The sequence below is a fragment of the Neoarius graeffei genome, chromosome 7, assembly GCF_027579695.1.
Source record: "Neoarius graeffei isolate fNeoGra1 chromosome 7, fNeoGra1.pri, whole genome shotgun sequence".
Lineage (NCBI taxonomy): Eukaryota > Metazoa > Chordata > Actinopteri > Siluriformes > Ariidae > Neoarius > Neoarius graeffei.
This window is the reverse complement of record NC_083575.1, coordinates 55,541,486-55,562,173: the sequence shown is the minus strand read 5'-3', so window position 1 is coordinate 55,562,173 and position 20,688 is coordinate 55,541,486. Positions and strand designations below refer to the sequence as shown.

The 20,688-nt window shown below is 42.7% G+C and overlaps 1 protein-coding gene across 1 annotated transcript in view; it reads left to right on the top strand.

Annotated features, from left to right (window-relative positions):
- The first annotated feature begins 939 nt into the window (after window positions 1-939).
- The window catches only part of fbxw4 (F-box and WD repeat domain containing 4), a 49,853-nt gene continuing 30,104 nt past the window's right edge, over window positions 940-20,688 (top strand). Inside the window, exons 1-3 of the mRNA XM_060926020.1 lie at window positions 940-1,305; window positions 12,438-12,533; window positions 16,176-16,364. Coding sequence (XP_060782003.1) covers window positions 1,121-1,305; window positions 12,438-12,533; window positions 16,176-16,364 — 470 coding nt within the window. The 5' untranslated portion in view covers window positions 940-1,120. The remainder of the gene's footprint in view (window positions 1,306-12,437; window positions 12,534-16,175; window positions 16,365-20,688) is intronic.

Below are 20,688 nucleotides of genomic sequence, written 5' to 3'. Positions count from 1 at the left end.
AAACTCCCAACTGCTCCCCAGGCGCTGTTAGCATGGCTACCCACTGCTCTGGGTATGTGTGTGTGCTCATTGCTCACGTGTGTGTGCATGTGTGTGTTCACTGCTTCAGATGGGTTAAATGCAGAGAGGAATTTCACAAGTGTGCGATGAATAAAGTTGTGCTTTACACCTCGAGTTGGCCTAGTGGTTAGCGTGTCTGCCTCTTGATCGGGAGATCGTGAGTTCTACTCACAGTCGGGTCATGCCAAAGACCATCATAAAAATGGTACCTACTGCCGTCTGGCAAGGCACGCTGTAATACAGATGCGAGTAGGGAGTCAAACTTTTGCGGCTACCAGAGGACTAGCCCCCCACTGTAACCCTAGCTATGTAGTAGGCGAGAGGCCGAGGGCTACGGAAACGGGGCTCGGCGCCGCCCTATGCGCCACATGGCGTGGGAAGGACTTTGAAGGACCTTTTGTGCTTTATAAAGAACACCTAGTGTGGCGGCACAGTGGTGTACTGGTTAGCGCTGTCGCCTCACAGCAAGAAGGTCCTGGGTTCGAGCCCAGTGGCTGACAAGGGCCTTTCTGTGTGGAGTTCTCTCCGTGTCTGCGTGGGTTTGCTCCGGTTTCCCCCAAAAACATGCAGGTTAGGCTAATTAGTGGCTCTAAATTGACTGTAGGTGTGAATGTGAGTGTGAATGGTTGTTTGTGTCTATGTGTCAGCCCTGTGATGACTTGTCCAGGGTGTACCCCGTCTTTCGCCCATAGTCAGCTGGGATAGGCTCCAGTTTGCCTGCGACCCTGTAGAACAGGATAAGCGGCTACAGATAATGGATGGATGGATGGATGGATGGAACACCTAGTGTACAGTGCGCACTGATTCGGAACGCAGTGCACAAACATGCCCTTTTAAACACAGCCCACGTGACTGAGTGAACAACACAAACCACGTGACCTGCTGTCAGACTGTAATGGCTGCCACCACTTACTGTTGTACTACGCTGTGAGAAAATGGGATTCTTTAGACTCGTGTCGAAAACAGACACATTTATCTACTATAAAGACGTTAATAGACGTCTCGCTAAATCCGGAGTGATAGCGAAGAGTGCCAAGGCGACAGACTGGAGGAGCCCAGCATGTTGTTCTTTCAGCTACCCGACGATGTTCTTTACCTAATCCTGTCGTACCTGGACTACAAATCGCTATGTCGCCTCTCTCAAGTTTGCAAGAGAAGCCACTACTTCACTCTGCGCAACGTCGTATGGAGGAGAACAGCGAAACACTGTATCAACACTGGAATGACACGAGAAGGAACAGACCTGTGAGCATTTATTTAAATATAAATATGTAGCTAGTATGCTAACTGGTTAACCTGGGCCTTCTCTGTGAATTACGTAGCGTGGTACGTAATCTCCGTAGAGCGCGCGATGTAGCGTGTGTGGTGCGAAAAGAAACAGCGTAACTGTTAATTCTGTAAGCCGACGCAACGGCTTGTTGTCCCAAATCAACCAATTCAGTAACTGGTGTCAGTGCTGCACTTGTTGTGAACCGAAACAGTGTCGCTAGGGAGCTGAGTTTCCTGCGTTAGATGTGCCGGAGCTAACGAAAGACATAACGAAGTGCGTTTCTTGTCAAAATAATTCTCAGTTCGGAACATTTCGTTATCTTCTGAAAAGGTGCCATGGCTGAGTGAGCCTCTAATCACGTAAAAGCTTGATTTTTAGTTATAGCACTGGGTCCATTTTATGTGCTATGCATTCCCTACAGTTTATATATTCACTGGCAGCGTTATCAAGTACATATGGTGCAGGGGTGCTTGAAAGTTTGTGACCCCTTTAGAATTTTCTATATTTCTGCATAAATCTGACCTAAAACATCATCAGATTTTCACACAAGTCCTGAAAGGAGATAAAGAGAACCCAGTTAAACAAATGAGGCAAAAAAAAAATTATACTTGGTCATTTATTTATTGAGGAAAATGATCCAATATTACATATCTGTGAGTGGCAAAAGTATGTGAACCTTTGCTTTCAGTATCTAATGTGCATCAATAACAGCAAGGCAAGTTTATTTATATAGCACATTTCATACAGGGCAGCACGGTGGTGGAGTGGTTAGCGCTGTCGCCTCACAGCAAGAAGGTCCGGGTTCGAGCCCCGTGGCCGGCGAGGGCCTTTCTGTGCGGAGTTTGTATGTTCTCCCCGTGTCCGCGTGGGTTTCCTCCGGGTGCTCCGGTTTCCCCCACAGTCCAAAGACATGCAGGTTAGGTTAACTGGTGACTCTAAATTGACCGTAGGTGTGAATGTGAGTGTGAATGGTTGTCTGTGTCTATGTGTCAGCCCTGTGATGACCTGGCGACTTGTCCAGGGTGTACCCCGCCTTTCGCCCGTAGTCAGCTGGGATAGGCTCCAGCTTGCCTGCGACCCTGTAGAACAGGATAAAGCGGCTAGAGAGAATGAGATGAGATGAGACATTTCATACACAGTGGCAGTTCAATGTGCTTTACAGAAGTAAAAGCAAAACAGTAAACAATAGAAAATAAAATTACATAAAATAAATGGTGAAGAAAAATAATAAGAATTAAACAATAGTAGAAATAAAATAATGAAGTAAAAGTTCAGTAAAAAAACAGCAGAATAAAATAGAATAAAAGTTAAGTAAAGTTCAAACTGCAACTAAACATTTGCGGTAACTGTTGATCAGTCCTGCACACCGGCTTGGAGGAATTTTAGCCCATTCCTCCGTACAGAACAGCTTCAACTCTGGGATGTTGGTGGGTTTCCTCACATGAACTGCTCGCTTCAGGTCCTTCCACAACATTTCGATTGGATTAAGGTCAGGACTTTGACTTGGCCATTCCAAAACATTAACTTTATTCTTCTTTAACCATTCTTTGGTAGAACGACTTGTGTGCTTAGGGTCGTTGTCTTGCTGCATGACCCACCTTCTCTTGAGATTCAGTTCATGGACAGATGTCCTGACATTTTCCTTTAGAATTCGCTGGTATAATTCAGAATTCATTGTTCCATCAATGATGGCAAGCCGTCCTGGCTCAGATGCAGCAAAACAGGCCCAAACCATTATACCACTACCACCATCATGTTTCACAGATGGGATAAGGTTCTTATGCTGGAATGCAGTGTTTTCCTTTCTCCAAACATAACGCTTCTCATTTAAACCAAAAAGTTCTATTTTGGTCTCATCTGTCCACAAAACATTTTTCCAATAGCCTTTTGGCTTGTCCACATGATCTTTAGCAAACTGCAGACAAGCAGCAATGTTCTTTTTGGAGAGCAGTGGCTTTCTCCTTGCAACCCTGCCATGCACACCATTGTTGTTCAGTGTTCTCCTGATGGTGGACTCATGAACATTAACATTAGCCAATGTGAGAGAGGCCTTCAGTTGCTTGGAAGTTACCCTGGGGTCCTTTGTGACCTTGCCGACGATTATACTCCTTGTTCTTGGAGTGATCTTTGTTGGTCGACCATTACTGGGGAGGGTAACAATGGTCTTGAATTTCCTCCATTTGTACACAATCTGTCTGACTGTGGATTGGTGGAGTCCAAACTCTTTAGAGATGGTTTTGTAATCTTTTCCAGCCTGATGAGCATCAACAACGCTTTTTCTGAGGTCCTCAGAAATCTCCTTTGTTCGTGCCATGATACACTTCCACAAACATGTGTTGTGAAGATCAGACTTTGATAGATCCCTGTTCTTTAAATAAAACAGGGTGCCCACTCACACCTGATTGTCATCCCATTGATTGAAAACACCTGACTCTAATTTCACCTTCAAATGAACTGCTAATCCTAGAGGTTCACATACTTTTGCCACTCACAGATATGTAATATTGGATCATTTTCCTCAATAAATAAATGACCAAGTATAATATTTTTGTCTCATTTGTTTAACTGGGTTCTCTTTATCTACTTTTAGGACTTGTGTGAAAATCTGATGATGTTTTAGGTCATATTTATACAGAAATATAGAGAATTCTAAAGGGTTCACAAACTTTCAAGCACCGCTGTATATACAGATCAGACATAGCATTAAAACCATCTGCCTAATATTGTATAAGTCCCCTTTATGCTCCCAAAACAGCTCTGATCTGTCGAGACACAGACTCTATAAGACCTCTGAAGGTGTGCTGTGGTATCTGACATGAAGACATTTGCAGCAGATCCTTTAAGTCCTGCAAGTTGTGAACTTGGGGCTTCCATAGATTAGACTTGTTTATCCAGCTTGATTGGATTGAGATCTGGGGAATTTGGAGATCAAGTCAACACTGCCATTAGACAATAATCTTGCCATACTTGGTCTGCAACAGTGTTTAGGTAGGTGTGCCAACGTAACATCCACTTGAAAACCGGAGCCAAGGTTTCCCAGCAGAACCTTACCCAAAGCAACGTCACACTGCCTCCGTCTGCTTGCCTTCTTCCTATAGTGCATCCTGCTTCCATCTCATCATCAGCTAAGCAACACACATGCTCCCGGCCTTCCACATGATGTAAAAGAAAACATGATGCATCAGGCAAGGCCACTTTCTTCCATTGCTCAGTGGTCCACTTCTGATGCTCTTGTGCCCATTGTACAACTTTTAGCAGTAGACAGGAGTTAGCATGGACACACTGTCCGCTCTGCAATGATGCGGCCCCATATACAGCAAGCTGCAGTGCACTGTGTGTTTTGACATGTTTCTGTTTTAGCCGGCATTAACTTTGACAGCAATTTGTGCTATAGTAGCTCTTCTGTGAGATCAGAACAGACAGGTCGGCCTTCGCTCCCCATGGGCATCAATGAACCTTGGGCACTCAAGACTCTGCCGCTGGTTCACCGGTTGTCCTTCCTTGGACCACTTTTGGTAGGTTCTAACCACTGTATACCAGGAACACCCCACAAGATGTGCCGTTTTGGAGATGCTCAGACCCACAGTCATCGAGCCATCAAAACGTGGCCCTTGTCAAAGTCACTCAGATCCTTATGCTTGCCCATTTTCCCTGCTTCCAACACATCAACTTCATGATCTGACTGTTCTCTTGCTGCCTAATATATCCCACCCCTTGACAGGTGCCATTGTAATGAGATAGTGTTATTCACATCATCTATCAGTAGTTTAATGTTATGGCTGATCGGTGCATGGCTGCGTTTTGTAGGTAAGCAATCTGTTGTTCCATGAATTAATGGAAAGGGACCACCATAGGACCAGATATTACTGGGGGGTGGACTGTTCTCAGCACAGCAATAACACTGACATGGTAGTGACGCAATAGTGAAAGTTGTGGTAGTATGAGTATCAGGCACAGCAACATTGCTAAGATTTTTAAAATAGCTCTGTGTCACTACTGGGTTGAGTGCAGTCTATCCACCAAAAATATCCGGCCAGTTATTGACAAAGACCATGAGAATGACTGACTAATACGTAAAAGAAAAAAACTGTACACATGCTAACCTTTCACAGCAGGTGTTTTTCTACAGAAAAAGTGCAGACTGGACCACCTTCTGTGTTTATATGTGTGTCTCATCTCATTATCTCTAGCCGCTTTATCCTTCTACAGGGTCGCAGGCAAGCTGGAGCCTATCCCAGCTGACTACGGGCGAAAGGCGGGGTACACCCTGGACAAGTCGCCAGGTCATCACAGGGCTGACACATAGACACAGACAACCATTCACACTCACATTCACACCTACGGTCAATTTAGAGTCACCAGTTAACCTAACCTGCATGTCTTTGGACTGTGGGGGAAACCGGAGCACCCGGAGGAAACCCACGCGGACACGGGGAGAACATGCAAACTCCACACAGAAAGGCCCTCGCCGGCCCCGGGGCTTGAACCCAGGACCTTCTTGCTGTGAGGCGACAGCGCTAACCACTACACCACTGTGCCGCCCTTTATATGTGTGTATATGAAAAAAAAATCATGTGACGCACTGTAGCCATAAACACTACCACAGAGTACTAGGTAGTACGGGGTAATTTGATAGCATTGCTATTATGATTGTCATTAAAATACTGACATTTAAAGGAAAACTCTGGGGGGTTTTCCCCCCCTTTTTAACCTAGGCCCTCTTTTCTCAGCTCTTTGTGTCCAGATATTTATGAGGGATAAAAACAACTGAAATCAGTCCATGATTTAATTACAACACTGTAACTGGCAACTGCTATACGGGTTGTTTTACAATCAGGGTACAAAGTTTGTGTCACAGGAGTCCAAAATTCAAATTAAAAAAAAAAACCCTATCAAATCTGCACTTTTGGAAATTAATACACATATGAACATAGGCATGTGTAATAGTTTGTATTATAACAAGATTAAATGTCGCTTTAAGCAGGGCTGGGAGAAACAAATGAAGTGATTCTCGGAGAGGAAATTTTTTTTTTTTTGGACAATTCAGAATCCACTACTTCCATAGTGCTTTTAAATATAAGGCTGTAGGCTTTGTGTTAGTTGTCTCTAATATTTATGTCCCAATATCTTGACCACATTTTAGGATGAAAATAATCATTTTAGATATGTTATTTTATATTGAAAAATTAGCTGTCTCGGAGAGGACATTTTTTTTGGACACAATTACATACTAATTTGATCAAAATAGTCTGAAAACTTACTGGCATTCAACATTAAAACTTAACTATGTTTCCAATGATATGGAACCAAATATGTGTTTTATGGTATAAAGAATGATTGAAGTGCATCCCTTTTGGAGCTACCTGTGGTCAAAAAAGCACTTTTTCTAAAGGGGTGTTCACACGGCACATATTTACATTGATGCTGCACTGATGTATTTTGTTGCGATATATCTTACACCGGTGTAAATTTTGTGGAGCGTTCACACGTCACAAACCTGCTTACTAGAGAGAAGCGTGTTAGCACCGGTGCAGCCCCACTTGTGTTCACATGGCAGTTTTTGCGACCGTGCTATACGATAGTAAAAATGCGGAAATTAAATATGCGCATGCGTGAAAATGTACTTCCTTTTCCCGGTTGTCATGGCATCACCAAGCGCCGGGAAAACAATGTGGATGAAGACACCAGTGTTGCCAGATACTGCGGACGTTTTCCAGCCCAAAATATGTTCAAATCCTCCAAAATGCACTTAAAACCGCCCAATCTGGCAACACTGGAAGACATGCAGTTCTATTGTTGTTGATATTCGCCATTTTGGAAGCGCAAAATACCAGGATGCAAATTATGCAATGCCCGTATGTAATCAACTCTCCTCACGCGTAGCGAGTCTACCCCTGTAGCGTTCAGACGTCCCATTTTATATCGGTGCTGCCCCGCAAACTAGCATTTACTCCGGAGTAAATTTCTTAAACCACCTCCCAAGCAGGGTTAGATTTGCACTGGTTTAAGCAACTTTCAGGGGCTACATTAGCCTGGGAAAACCCATGCTGCTTTGCACAATTGTTCCGATCTGAAAAGACAGCATGGAAACTATGGTCTGAAGGCTCGCCTGAGTTAGGGAGCCAATCAGAGAGTGGGGAGGGGTGGAAAGACGGTGACGCGTACTACTCGACAAACGGAAGCTTGTAGTTTATTTGGGACTGTTTACGGATCACATTTAACATGGCGGCGAGTGATACGAACCAAACTTTCGATCAAGCTTTGTCTTGCACAAACGGCAGTAATCGTTCGGTACCATTGTTTTCCTATTTTTGTTTTGCCTTCTCTTTCTCTTTCCTTCTCTTCTTCGCCTCTTCGTCTTCTTCGTCGCTCTAACTACATCACCGGGTACAACTGCCATGATTGGCCATGGGCTACGTATACGCCAAATGATAGACATTCACAACGTCCAATAAACGGCCGTTGACAATCGTAAACCACACCTCCCCTACGAGAAATTCAATAGGTGGATTCCAGACTATATTTCACTTGTGATATGGTCTGGTGTTAACCAGACTAGGGCTACACCAGTATAACTTTGTACCGTGTGAACGCTCTACCGGGGCAGCCCCGGTGCTACACCGGAGTAAAAGTTGCCGTGTGAATACCCCTTAAATGACACGAGTAATTTTGCTAAATGTGACACATATTGCCATACATTCACCAAAAATAACTTTATCACCAAATTTGTTTTTGCATGGTAAATAGAGCTATCAGAGGGCTACAATAAACAACCAAGTTTATTTAGTCAAGCCTTTTGATATTGAAGATAATAAGTGTTAAATGTGATTTTTAGCTTGCGTACCCTGATTGTAAAACAACTCATACAGTGTAATTCTACAGGACAAATGTGTGTATCAAAGTATACTGCTTGTTTTCGCCACTGACAGGCTCATAATGTCTGACAACATGGAAGGGATCCCTGCAGAGATGCACCTGGGTCTGTTTACCTCACTAGCTGTAAAGAAACTATAGAAAGGATTGTTTCTACACTCATTCAGTACGTTTACATGCACATCCAAATCGAGCTGCTGTCGGTAATCGAGCTAAGGGTCCCAGCAGGGGTGCCAGAGAAATCCAATCCTACATGCACACAAGGAAATCGAGCTATTGTGTGAGGTGCATTGTGCACCCGAGCCACAGGTGGCGCTACACGCCCCATCGTGTTGGTACACTTCCGGTTGTCGTCATGAAGAAGAGCTATTCAAGAGTATAAACAAAGTTATCAGTTCCGTGTTCACAAGAAATTTTACTGGTCTAAATCACTACAAATTGCTCTAATGACAAATTTGATGACATTTCCTGTACATTTTATTTATCTTTTTATTACATCCACCTGCCAAGGGACTACAGGCGGAAATTAGCTTGTACTGCTATAACCTGGTACAGACATCTGTGCTTACCACAAGGATAATGTTTAATTTGTACACTGTCCCTTTTAAAAATAAAATAAACTCTAAACTCTAAGAAGAGTGTTTGTAGTTTGTATTAGGGATGGCGAAAACTAAAAAAAATCTTGACTGACCACCGAGCCTCATTAGCTGGTTAAAGTCGGTTAACCTATGAGTTTAAAATTCTAGAATTGGAATTATTACAGGGATGCAAACGGCGCGCCTTTTGGCGGATGCCGCCCTCTCCACGGCTGAATCGCGCAGATCCGACCTTCCTTTCCCAAGGGGGGGGCGTTGGAGCGTCCGACCACAACTTCATCAAAGCAAATTCTGCATATAAGCAAATGCCGCCACAGTCCACGAAACACAGGAAGTACAAGCACGAGAAGAAAACAGCAAATCAGAAAGCCACGCGCCCGCGCAAAATTTGTGCGCATTCTGATCTACTGATTACGCAGCTTCCGCGCAAACGCGCGCAGCCCCCCGATCCACTGCCCGCCTCATGGACTGCAACAGCACCCGCCTATTTAGTAATTTTAATACAGAATCCACCTTGAAATTACAATCGGACACTCCAACGCCCCCCCCCCCCCCCCCCCCCCCAAAAAAAAAAAAAAACAAATGGGTCTGCGTGATTAAAAAAAAAAAAAAGTCAGCATCTGCGCCTTTAGTTTGTGTGGAGAGATATGATCTGCAATAACATGCATTGTTGGCTACAGACCGAAACATACTTTCAGAATGCACTGGCCAAGGCAGGACGAAACTCCATGTGCCTTCTAATAATTAAAAACAAAAAAAAAACAATAGTAATTTGTAAGCTAAAAAGCCGGTGTCTACACTTTTCTTTCACCGAGTGGTAGCTGGGCGGGACATGACTGAATGGGTGTTTCTGATTTGTCAGCTGTCTTTAACTGGGGCGGGACATGACTGAATGGGTGTTTCTGATTTGTCAGCTGTCTTTAACTGGGGCGGGACATGACTGAATGGGTGTTTCTGATTTGTCAGCTGTCTTTAACTGGGGCGGGACATGACTGAATGGGTGTTTCTGATTTGTCAGCTGTCTTTAACTGGGGCGGGACATGACTGAATGGGTGTTTCTGATTTGTCAGCTGTCTTTAACTGGGGCGGGACATGACTGAATGGGTGTTTCTGATTTGTCAGCTGTCTTTAACTGGGGCGGGACATGACTGAATGGGTGTTTCTGATTTGTCAGCTGTCTTTAACTGGGGCGGGACATGACTGAATGGGTGTTTCTGTCACTGTCCGCTGTCAGCTGTCCGGTCCAAAATCGGCAGCTTCAAAACGATTGATTTTTTTTTTTAACCGACAACCAAAAAAAATTAACTGGTTGACGTTGATTCGGTCAACCACCGGTCAAACGGTCATCGGTTAACATCCCTAGTTTGTATGTACGAACAGAAGTGTTCCCAATAAAGTGGGCGGCTAAGGTGAAGTGTCATGCCGACCGAGGCTGTTTTTTGTTTTTTTTTTCGACCGAGACGGTTGTGTTTCCCGCTTGTGGTCTCGTCACTCGTCACTTCCGGAAGGGGCAGTGCTGAAGTAAGTAGCTTGACTACGTAGCTCGATAGGGTTTACATGCACTAAGTAGCTCGGCAAAAATCGCATAATCTAGGTCGTGTAACTCGAGTACGAGAAATCAAGTTCGGTTCAATTTCAGCCTAGCTAAGGTGTTTCCATGCCATTTAGAACTTCGATTTCAGTCGAGTAACGGCAGAAATTCGATTTTCTCTATGTGCATGTAAACGCACTCAGTGTTTTACCTTTCTCTTCTTCTGCTCTCTGACACAGCCCCCGTTCAGTACCTGTAGTTAATTATCGCACAAGAGCTGTTTTCTGATGTTTACAGAAGTGATCCATTCCATGTTGTTTTAAAAAATTGTTCGTGAGCTAATATAAGCTGACACTGTGAATCAAAACGACTTCACTGCTAATATTCCATTGTTGCAATCGAGCTAAAAATAACGACGTGGCTATTTTTCACTGTCCATGGTACATGATGTCATGGTTCCACAGTCTAGTTACACAGACTAGACTCTCCTCCTTTTCTGCATCCAAACACATGAATGATGTTATAGTTACAATGTGCTTTGTGCATATCGGCACAAAAAGGCATTGCCTTTACTGAAATAAAAAATCCTGTAATTGATGGGAGCTCAAAGAGAATGAGTAACTCTTATAAATTACATACGTGTTATTTCCCAGCTGGGAGGTCCGTATGGTGAAATACCGTGACCGAGGTCTTGAAAGTACTGAGCGAGGCCCTCTGGGCCGAGGTCAGGGTATTTCACCATACAGACCGACCTTAAGCTGGTAAATAATATATTAATTTTTTTCTTTACCAAATTCTAACAGAAAAGGAGAGCTCCTGAAAGGGAAAACCGAGCCAAGCCGCCATTTTGAATCCTCATTCATGGCTGTAATGCAAATTGCTTTGTCCTCGGTATACAAGTGCACTTCCATGGCAGGAAAAAAACTACATTTTGCCGCCTATGTAGTCCCCTATTTATACAAATAGGAGTCATTCAGGATTCAGCCATGTTTTTGCTCGGTGTTAGCAAGTTAGAGATTTTTAGCTTTCTCCTGAAATGTTTTATTTTATTTCTTCTTCCTCAGGGTAGTAAAACTCGCTTTCGCTGTGAACACTGTCGTTATCGCTATCCATGCTGTAAAATTAATGCTATTCTCCTGAGAAATGCTGGCAAAAATTTATAAGATTTTTGATAATTTTATAAATAAATCTTATTAAAAAAAGCTAAATGTTGGCAAAAAATGCTACGATGTTTATTGTTGTTGTGAACGAGCGAGTTGCCAGAGGTCCATAACTGGGGTCCGTAACTGGGGTCGGTATCGTAGGATACGGACCCGCTCGCCAGCCAATCAGAGCGCAGGATTTGATGGAAACCGCACCGAGAAAAAATAACCAAATGTATTTCGTAGTATCTAAAGACAGCTATAACTGACTTTTTTTTTAATATATGAATGATTCCACGCTTATGGGTACTGAAATGGGGACATGAACTTATTTTTAAAAATTCGCCTAAAACCATTTCTTTTTTTTTTTACCATCAGGTCACAAAACATGTAATCTTTAATGAATGATATGTTAAAAGATAACTTTAATTTTCTGAGATGTAATAAAAACATATTTATATGCCAAAGTCAGAATGTAACAGAAGTGTTGTGGACATATATATTCTCAATTTTAACAATGTAGAATTACTTTTTGAAACATAGGAAGGTGATGTTTTAGCAAATATAATTAATAAACATGTGTAGTAGAATAAACATGCACATTCTTTCAATAAGATTAACATGGTATAGAGCTAGATTGTAATTAATTTGTAACAGACGCGAGATGGACAATCGTAACAGAAGTAATGTAACAGACATCATTTTGGAACTCATAGGCTTGACTTTGGCATATAAATGCTTTTATTACATCTCAGAAAATTAAAGTTATCTTTTAACATATCATTCATTAAAGATTACATGTTTTGTGACCTGATGGTAAAAAAAGAAATGGTTTTAGGTGAATAAGTTCATGTCCCCATTTCAGTACCCATAAGCGTGGAATCACTCATATATTTTTTTTCTATTAAATTATGCATCTTGCTGTGAGCATGTGTTATTAAATTGAAAATAACATGTTCTTTTAGATATCCTGCCATTCCACTAAAGGACAGAGTGAGGATTTCCCAAAATTGGAGTCATGGTGTTTGTCGGAAGAATATCCTTCTCAAGTGGAAGATTAAGTAAGTTCATTTTACTTCGTAGAACACCTTGAAATCCCTTGTGATTCTTATGACGTGCTAGAGAGTCAGGTATATTTTGTCAATAAACATAACCAAGAACCACCTACTTTCAGGGAAGAGGCAATTTGACTGACATGTCAGATAGCCAGTCGTGCATCTTTTCCTGTACCCTGTCAGCAAACATGCAAGAGATTTTGTTGGTTTAAAAAAATAGCTTGTAACTATGCAATTAATTTTAAATATGCAAATTTAAATATGTAATAAGGTAATTTTCCTGCTGGTCACTGGTGCAAGAAAGTGCATTTTCACGGATGTGCTTCACACAGAAATGCGGAGAGTCAGTCAGATTTTAACCTTCAGGATTAAAAAAAAAAAATCATGATTTTTTTTTTATTTAGCACAATTTAAAAAAAACACATTAAACAAAAAAGATAAAAGTAAACAATATAGTGCAGGGAGAGGCAGAAATTCCAACAGGCTTATTTGAAGCCTTCACCGAAAACAAAATCTCATTTTAAAAAATTTTACTTTAACATGTTAAAAATAATTAAGATCAACTTCGTAATAGTGACGGCAAACCATTAGTCACAAAAAATAATCACAATTCTGAAGCTTGTGGCCAGAAAAGTGTTCAAAGGATATCAGATGCTCCGTGGCCCATGAGCAGAGCTTCTAAAGCTTGAACTAATACCTACCTAAATAGGTCTGTTACAGTGGTGCTTGAAAGTTTGTGAACCCTTTAGAATTTTCTATATTTCTGCATAAATATGACCTAAAACATCATCAGATTTTCACACAAGTCCTAAAAGTAGATAAAGAGAACCCAGTTAAACAAATGAGACAAAAATATTATACTTGGTCATTTATTTATTGAGGAAAATGATCCAATATTACATATCTGTGAGTGGCAAAAGTATGTGAACCTCTAGGATTAGCAGTTAATTTGAAGGTGAAATTAGAGTCAGGTGTTTTCAATCAATGGGATGACAATCAGGTCAAAACCCAAAAACAACAGTCAGGGACATCACCAACAACCTCCACAGGGCAGAGGTGAAGGTATCACAATCCACCACTCAAAGGAAATTTCAAGAGTAGGAATGTAGAAGTGAGACCACAAATTGCAAACCAATCATCAGCAATAAGAATCTGAAGGCCAGAGATGAGCCACAAAACTTCTGAAAACAAGATTAACCTCTCCCAAAGTGATGAAAAGCCAAAGTATGGAGAAAGAAAGGATTTTCTCATGATCCAAAACATGCAAAGCTCATTGGTCAAGCATGGTGGAGGTAGTGTCATGGCTTGGGCTTGCACGGCTGCTTCTGGAATGGGATCCCTAATCTTTATTGATGCTGTAACTCATGATGGTAGCAACAGAATGAATTCAGAAGTCTACAGAAACATTCTGTCTGCCAAATTAACAGAGACATGCATCCAGTCTAATTGGGAGGAAATCCATCATGCAGGATATGCATCAAGTGATTCACCAGATCTTAACCCAATTAGGCATGCATTTCACCTCCTGAAGAAGAGAATGAAGCTAAAAAAAAGAAGAAAGAAACAACAATGAAAGAAGCAATGGTACAAGCCTGGAAAAGTAAAATAAGAAGGCAAACGCTTGGTGATGTCAGTTGATTGCTGGCTTGATGCAGTTTTTACAAGCAAGGGATATGTAACCAAGTATTAAGTGTTATTTACACTGAGACTGTCTGTTCCAATACTTTTGCTCACATATGGGTTTGCTTGAAAGTTTGTGAACCCTTTAGAATTTTCTATATTTCTGCATAAAGATGGCCTATCAGATTTTCACACAAGTCTTAAAAGTAGATAAAGAGAACCCAGTTAAACAAATGAGACAAAAAGATTATACTTGGTCATTTATTTATTAAGGAAAATGATCCAATATTACATATCTGTGAGTGGCAAAAGTATGTGAACCTTTAGGATTAGCAGTTAATTTGAAGGTGAAGGCCTGTTTTGCTGCATCTGGGCCAGGACGGCTTGCCATCATTGATGAATTCTGAATTATACCAGCAAATTCTAAAGGAAAATGTCAGGACATCTGTCCATGAACTGAATCTCAAGAGAAGGTGGGTCATGCAGCAAGACAACGACCCTAAGCACACAAGTCGTTCTACCAAAGAATGGTTAAAGAAGAATAAAGTTAATGTTTTGGAATGGCCAAGTCAAAGTCCTGACCTTAATCCAATCGAAATGTTGTGGAAGGACCTGAAGCGAGCAGTTCATGTGAGGAAACCCACCAACATCCCAGAGCTGAAGCTGTTCTGTATGGAGGAATGGGCTAAAATTCCTCCAAGCCGGTGTGCAGGACTGATCAACAGTTACCGGAAATGTTTAGTTGCAGTTATTGCTGCACAAGGGGGTCACACCAGATACTGAAAGCAAAAGTTCACATACTTTTGCCACTCACAGATATGTAATATTGGATCGTTTTCCTCAATGAATAAATGACCAAGTATAATGTTTTTATCTCATTCGTTTAACTGGGTTCTCTTTATCTACTTTTAGGACTTGTGTGAAAATCTGATGATGTTTTAGGTCATATTTATGCAGAAATATAGAAAATTCTAAAGGGGTCACAAACTTTCAAGCACCACTGTCATATATTTCTTTTAGGTATTGGATTTGTCAGTAAACTCATTAGAAAATATTGGAAAAAAAAGCTTTTTATCCCCCACTGGCCGAAAGGCCCGCAGGGGGATTATGTCATGGCGAAGTCCGTCCGTCCCGGAAAGGGTTCTCACTTTCTGAAATCAACTCCTCTCACGGTTTTTGGATGACTTTCATGAAACTTGGCAAAAGGCTTTGTTATAGGACAGTAATACACATATTGCAATTTCGTTTGCAATATATTGTAGCAGGGGATATTGTGCTGTCCAAGCACTCTTGTTTGTTTATTATGGTAGTCACTATTGGATATGTATTGAAGCCAGAGATTGTGTTTTAATCAATGAATCAAATCAATTATGTCAAAGAAATAACATGACCAGCATACAGGTATGTTTTGGTTAACTGTGTCGTTTCTTTTTCTCCATGCATGACTGGAGAATGTTTTATTATTGTCCATCCCATGATGAAATAATTTTTTTCACTGTTATTGTGGGTGTGTCACTGACATTACCGGCTGGAACAAGAAATCATCTCATCTCATTATCTCTAGCCGCTTTATCCTTCTACAGGGTCGCAGGCAAGCTGGAGCCTATCCCAGCTGACTACGGGCGAAAGGCGGGGTACACCCTGGACAAGTCGCCAGGTCATCACAGGGCTGACACATAGACACAGACAACCATTCACACTCACATTCACACCTACAGTCAATTTAGAGTCACCAGTTAACCTAACCTGCATGTCTTTGGACTGTGGGGGAAACCGGAGCACCCGGAGGAAACCCACGCGGACACGGGGAGAACATGCAAAGTCCGCACAGAAAGGCTCTCGCCGGCCACGGGGCTCGAACCCAGGACCTTCTTGCTGTGAGGCGACAGCGCTAACCACTACACCACCGTGCCGCCCCAAGAAATCATTGTCATGTTTATTTTCCACTTTATCACTTTTAAGACCCTAGAAGTCTGATTGAGCTACATGTGTAGGAGTAATTTCCATCCCTTAATTTTTCCCCCACAGCTTGTTACCGTGGCTACAGCTGGATGGTGATGTGCTGTATCTCTCTCAAGCAGCGGACATTGGAGCCTACGATCTCAAGGGGGCTGAGAGAGGGAGGTTTCAGCATAATAAGGTGGACGTTTTTTCAGGACACCGTGAAGACGTGTGTCGATTCACACTGACGGATGCGCATCTCATCAGCGCTGGAGGGTAATTTATAGTTGGTTTTTAATGACCTGATGAAGCATTTATTTTAGATCATTCATTGGATATAGTATCAGCAGCCTCTTTGATACCTAGTCTTTTTGAATATTTAGTAATTTGCACCTATAATACGTTTCAGGAACATAACAAGGAAAAACTGTTTGTTTTAGTAAGATGTTCATCTACCATAATCTGCCAGATTAGCTTCAATCCACTTAGCGGTGGCGTCTGTACTAATTCTTTCAAAAGATCATCTCGCAGTTGGTATTTTGCTGATAGTGGTGAAGAGCACTGTAGAACATGTGACTCCAAATTCTCCCAGGTGTTAAACTGGTTGAGATCTGGTGACTGTGAAGGCTGTAGCATATGATTTAAATAATTTTTATACTTGAACCATTCAGTGAGCCCTCGTGTCCTGTGAATGGGGACATTGTCATCCTGGAAGAGACTACTCCTGTCAAGAAAGAAATGTTTCATTATAGGATAAAAGTGATCAATCAGAATAACTTTGTATTGATTTGCAATGACTCTTCCCTCTAAAGGCCTCTGCATGCTCTTGCGACAAGGCTTTCGCAGATAGCTTTTCGCAGACAGTTGTAATTTATCGTTGAGCGGGGAGTAATAGGCGTGCGCGACGTTATTCACCGCCACAACGCAAGGGGGCGCGAAGTCGCGAAATCGCTAGGAGTAGTTGGTGGGTGTGGTTAGTGGAGTGTTTATCCTCCGGTTACTTATAATGACTAGAACTGGAGTCGTATAGATGTACGTACTTCCTCACTTCCTCGATCAACCGCTCTTCGTGCTGCTCCATCTTCACTCGTGTTTTTAAAAATGGCGGTCGTGAAAACAAACCAACCCGGGAAAGTAGGGAAGCGGAAGTGCGTGTACAGTGGATGTAGAGTGGACCAATCAGAGCCCTCTTGTCTGCGACGCTGTCTGCGAGGCTTCTGCGGTGGTCACAATTTTTGGGAGGTGCGCGCAGAGCGTCTGCGAAGGTGGGGGGGCTACGCAGACACTGTCTGCGACGCTATCTGCGAGGACTGGGTTGTCAGCATAAATTGGCCTTAAGTGGACAAATGGACCCAAACTTTGGCAGGAAACTCCCCTTACAATTTAACTGACGTACTGGTTTATCCTTTATCTGTACCCATGGAGTCACATCTACAGCCTTGCAAGAGTTGAAATAATTTGTTAAAAAAAAATATATAGCACTACAAAAAAATTTTGACTTTGAAAAAGTTTTTTTTTATGCCTCCACCACCGTAAGGTGCAGGAGGCATTATATTTTCAGGTTGTCCATCTGTCCGTGCGTGCGTCTGTCCGTCCCGAAACCTTGTGAACACGATATCTCAAAGGCTAATGAAAGGAATTTCACCAAACTTTCACCATTTGTGGATTTGGGGACAAAGATAAACTGATTAGATTTTGAGATCAAAAGGTCTAAGGTCAAGGTCACTGTGAGGTCAAATGTCCGTCCGCGTCCGTCCGTCCCGAAACCTTGTGAACGCGATATCTCAAAGGCAAATGAAAGGAATTTCACCAAACTTTCACCATTTGTGCCCTTTGGGACAAACATGAACTGATTAGATTTTGAGATCAAAAGGTCTAAGGTCAAGGTCACTGTGAGGTCAAATGTCTGTTCGAAAACCTTGTGAACACAATATCTTCAAGGCAAATGAAAGGAATTTCACCAAACTTTCACCATTTGTGGATTTGGGGACAAAGATAAACTCATTAGATTTTGAGATCAAAAGGTCTAAGGTCAAGGTCACTGTGAGGTCAAGTGTCTGTCCGAAAACCTTGTGAACACAATATCTCCAAGGCTGATATAAGTAATTTCACCAGGTCACGATTACTGTGAGGTCAAATGTCCATCCCCAAATCACAACTTAATAAGGCGTGTAGTCTACCGGGCGGAGGCATCCCCATCGACGCCGTTGGCGTCGAGTTCTATCTAGTTTTTTTTAAAGGAACAGTCCACCATACTTCCATAATGAAATACGCTCTTATCTGAATTGAGACGAGCTGCTCCGTACCTCTCCGAGCTTTGCGCGACCTCCCAGTCAGTCAGACGCGCTGTCACTCCTGTTAGCAATGTAGCTAGGCTCAGCATGGCCAATGGTATTTTTTGGGGCTGTAGTTCAGGGGTGATAGCGTTCCGGCGCGCCGCGCCGGATTTCCGGCGCGCCGTGGCTGGGGGGAAAAAAAAAATCTAGTTCGCCCATTGTCCTGTGTCATTCTGAGATGCGCAGATAGACAGTAAAGGGAGAATTCCCTTTACTGTCTATCTGCGCATCTCAGAATGACACAGGACAATGGGCGAACTAGATTTTTTTTTTTTCCCAGCCACGGCGCGCCAGAAATCCAGCGCGGCGCGCCGGAACGCTATCACCCCTGTGTAGTTAGATGCGACCAAACTCTTCTGCGTTTTTCCTGTTTACATAGGTTTATATGACCAGTGATATGAAACAAGTTCAGTTACACAAATTGAAACGTAGCGATTTTCTATGCTATGGAAAGTCCGCACTATAATGACGGGCGTACTAACACCTTCTGTGCGCTTTGGCAGCGCATTGATACGGAGCTCAGATATCAATACGCTGCTGAAGCGTGCAGAAGGTGTTAGTACGCCTGTCATTATAGTGCGCACTTTCCATAGCATAGAAAATCGCTACGTTTCAGTTTGTGTAACTGAACTTGTTTCATATCACTGGTCATATAAACCTATGTAAACAGGAAAAACGTGGAAGAGTTTGGTCGCATCTAACTACAGCCCCAAAAAATACCGTTGGCCATGCTGAGCCTAGCTACATTGCTAAAAGGAGTGACAGCGCGTCTGACTGCGTCTGACTGACTGGGAGGTCGCGCAAAGCTCGGAGAGGTACGGAGCAGCTCGTCTCAATTCAGATAAGAGCATATTTCATTATGGAAGTACGGTGGACTGTTCCTTTAAGTGTACAGTATATACTCACTGACCAGTATATTAGGAACACCTGCTCATTTATATTTTGATCCAATCAGCTAGTCATGTGACAGCAGCGCAATGCATAAAATGAGGTGTATGGGTGTTCCTATTAAAGTGGCCAGTGATTGTTTAAGGGCTCCATTACCCTAATTGAAACTCCAAGTGAGAATTTGGCTTAAAGCATGCTTTGCAAATGTTTGCAAAATGTTTCTCTGGAAGCTTTATGTACAATGCTGAACTTTTAATTTTCCATTGTGTAAAAGCACTGATGATGTGGCTGAAAAGAGGTGCAAGCTGCCACTGATCTGCAGGGTCCTCACCTACTACTGGCCAGTTGGATTAGCTTGCCAAAAAAAAAAAAAAAGTGTGCCACATGTTGAACAGTCCAGGTGTTTTAAAAAATTTGATATTGTTTGAGATGTAAATATCCCAGAAAATACACAGTCTAGGCAAATGAAACTGAACAGCCTTAATGTTGAGCAATATAAGATGTATTCCTCAAAATTTGAATGAGAAATTCAAAAGTATGTAGACTCCATGAACAATTTCACGAACCTGCTCGACCGTCTTTTCCGATGCTGGTGGTCGTCCAGATCCTTTTGCCCTGCACAGACAGCCTTCCTCTTTGAACTTTTTGTCTCATCTCGTCTCGTCTTCTTCCGCTTTATCCGGGGCCGGGTCACGGAGGCAGCAGTCTGAGCATGGAAGCCCAAACTTCCCTTTCCCCAGACACCTCGGCCAGCTCCTCGGGAAGAACACCGAGGCGTTCCCAGGCCAACCGAAAGACATAGTCCCTCCAGTGTGTCCTGGGTCTTCCCCGGGGCCTCCTCCCGGGGGGACATGCCTGGAACACCTCCCCAGGGAGGCGTCCAGGAGGCATCCGAAAAAGATGCCTGAGCCACCTCAGCTGATTCCTCTCGATGTGGAGGAGCAGCGGCTCTACTCCGAGCTCCTCCCGAGTGACTGTGCTTCTCACCCTATCTCTAAGGGAGCGCCCAGCCACCCTGCGAAGGAAACTCATTTCGGCCGCTTGTATCCGCGATCTTGTTCTTTCGGTCATTACCCAAAGCTCATGACCATAGGTGAGAGTCGGAATGTAGATCGACTGGTAAATTGAAAGCTTCGCCTTTTGGCTCAGCCTTTTTGCGTGCATGCGTGCGTCCGTCCTGAAACCTTGTGAACGCGATATCTCAAAGGCTTTTTTTGAACTTTTTGTGCCGTGTCCAAATCTGCATTGCAGCTGGTGCATTTTTAGAGAATTCTCTCATAAATGCAGTCTTGTTCGACTGTGTTCGGGTGCACGCTAACACACACACAAAACGCCTTTTCTTTACCAGTGAATGGCATTTCTATACCTAAAAAGAT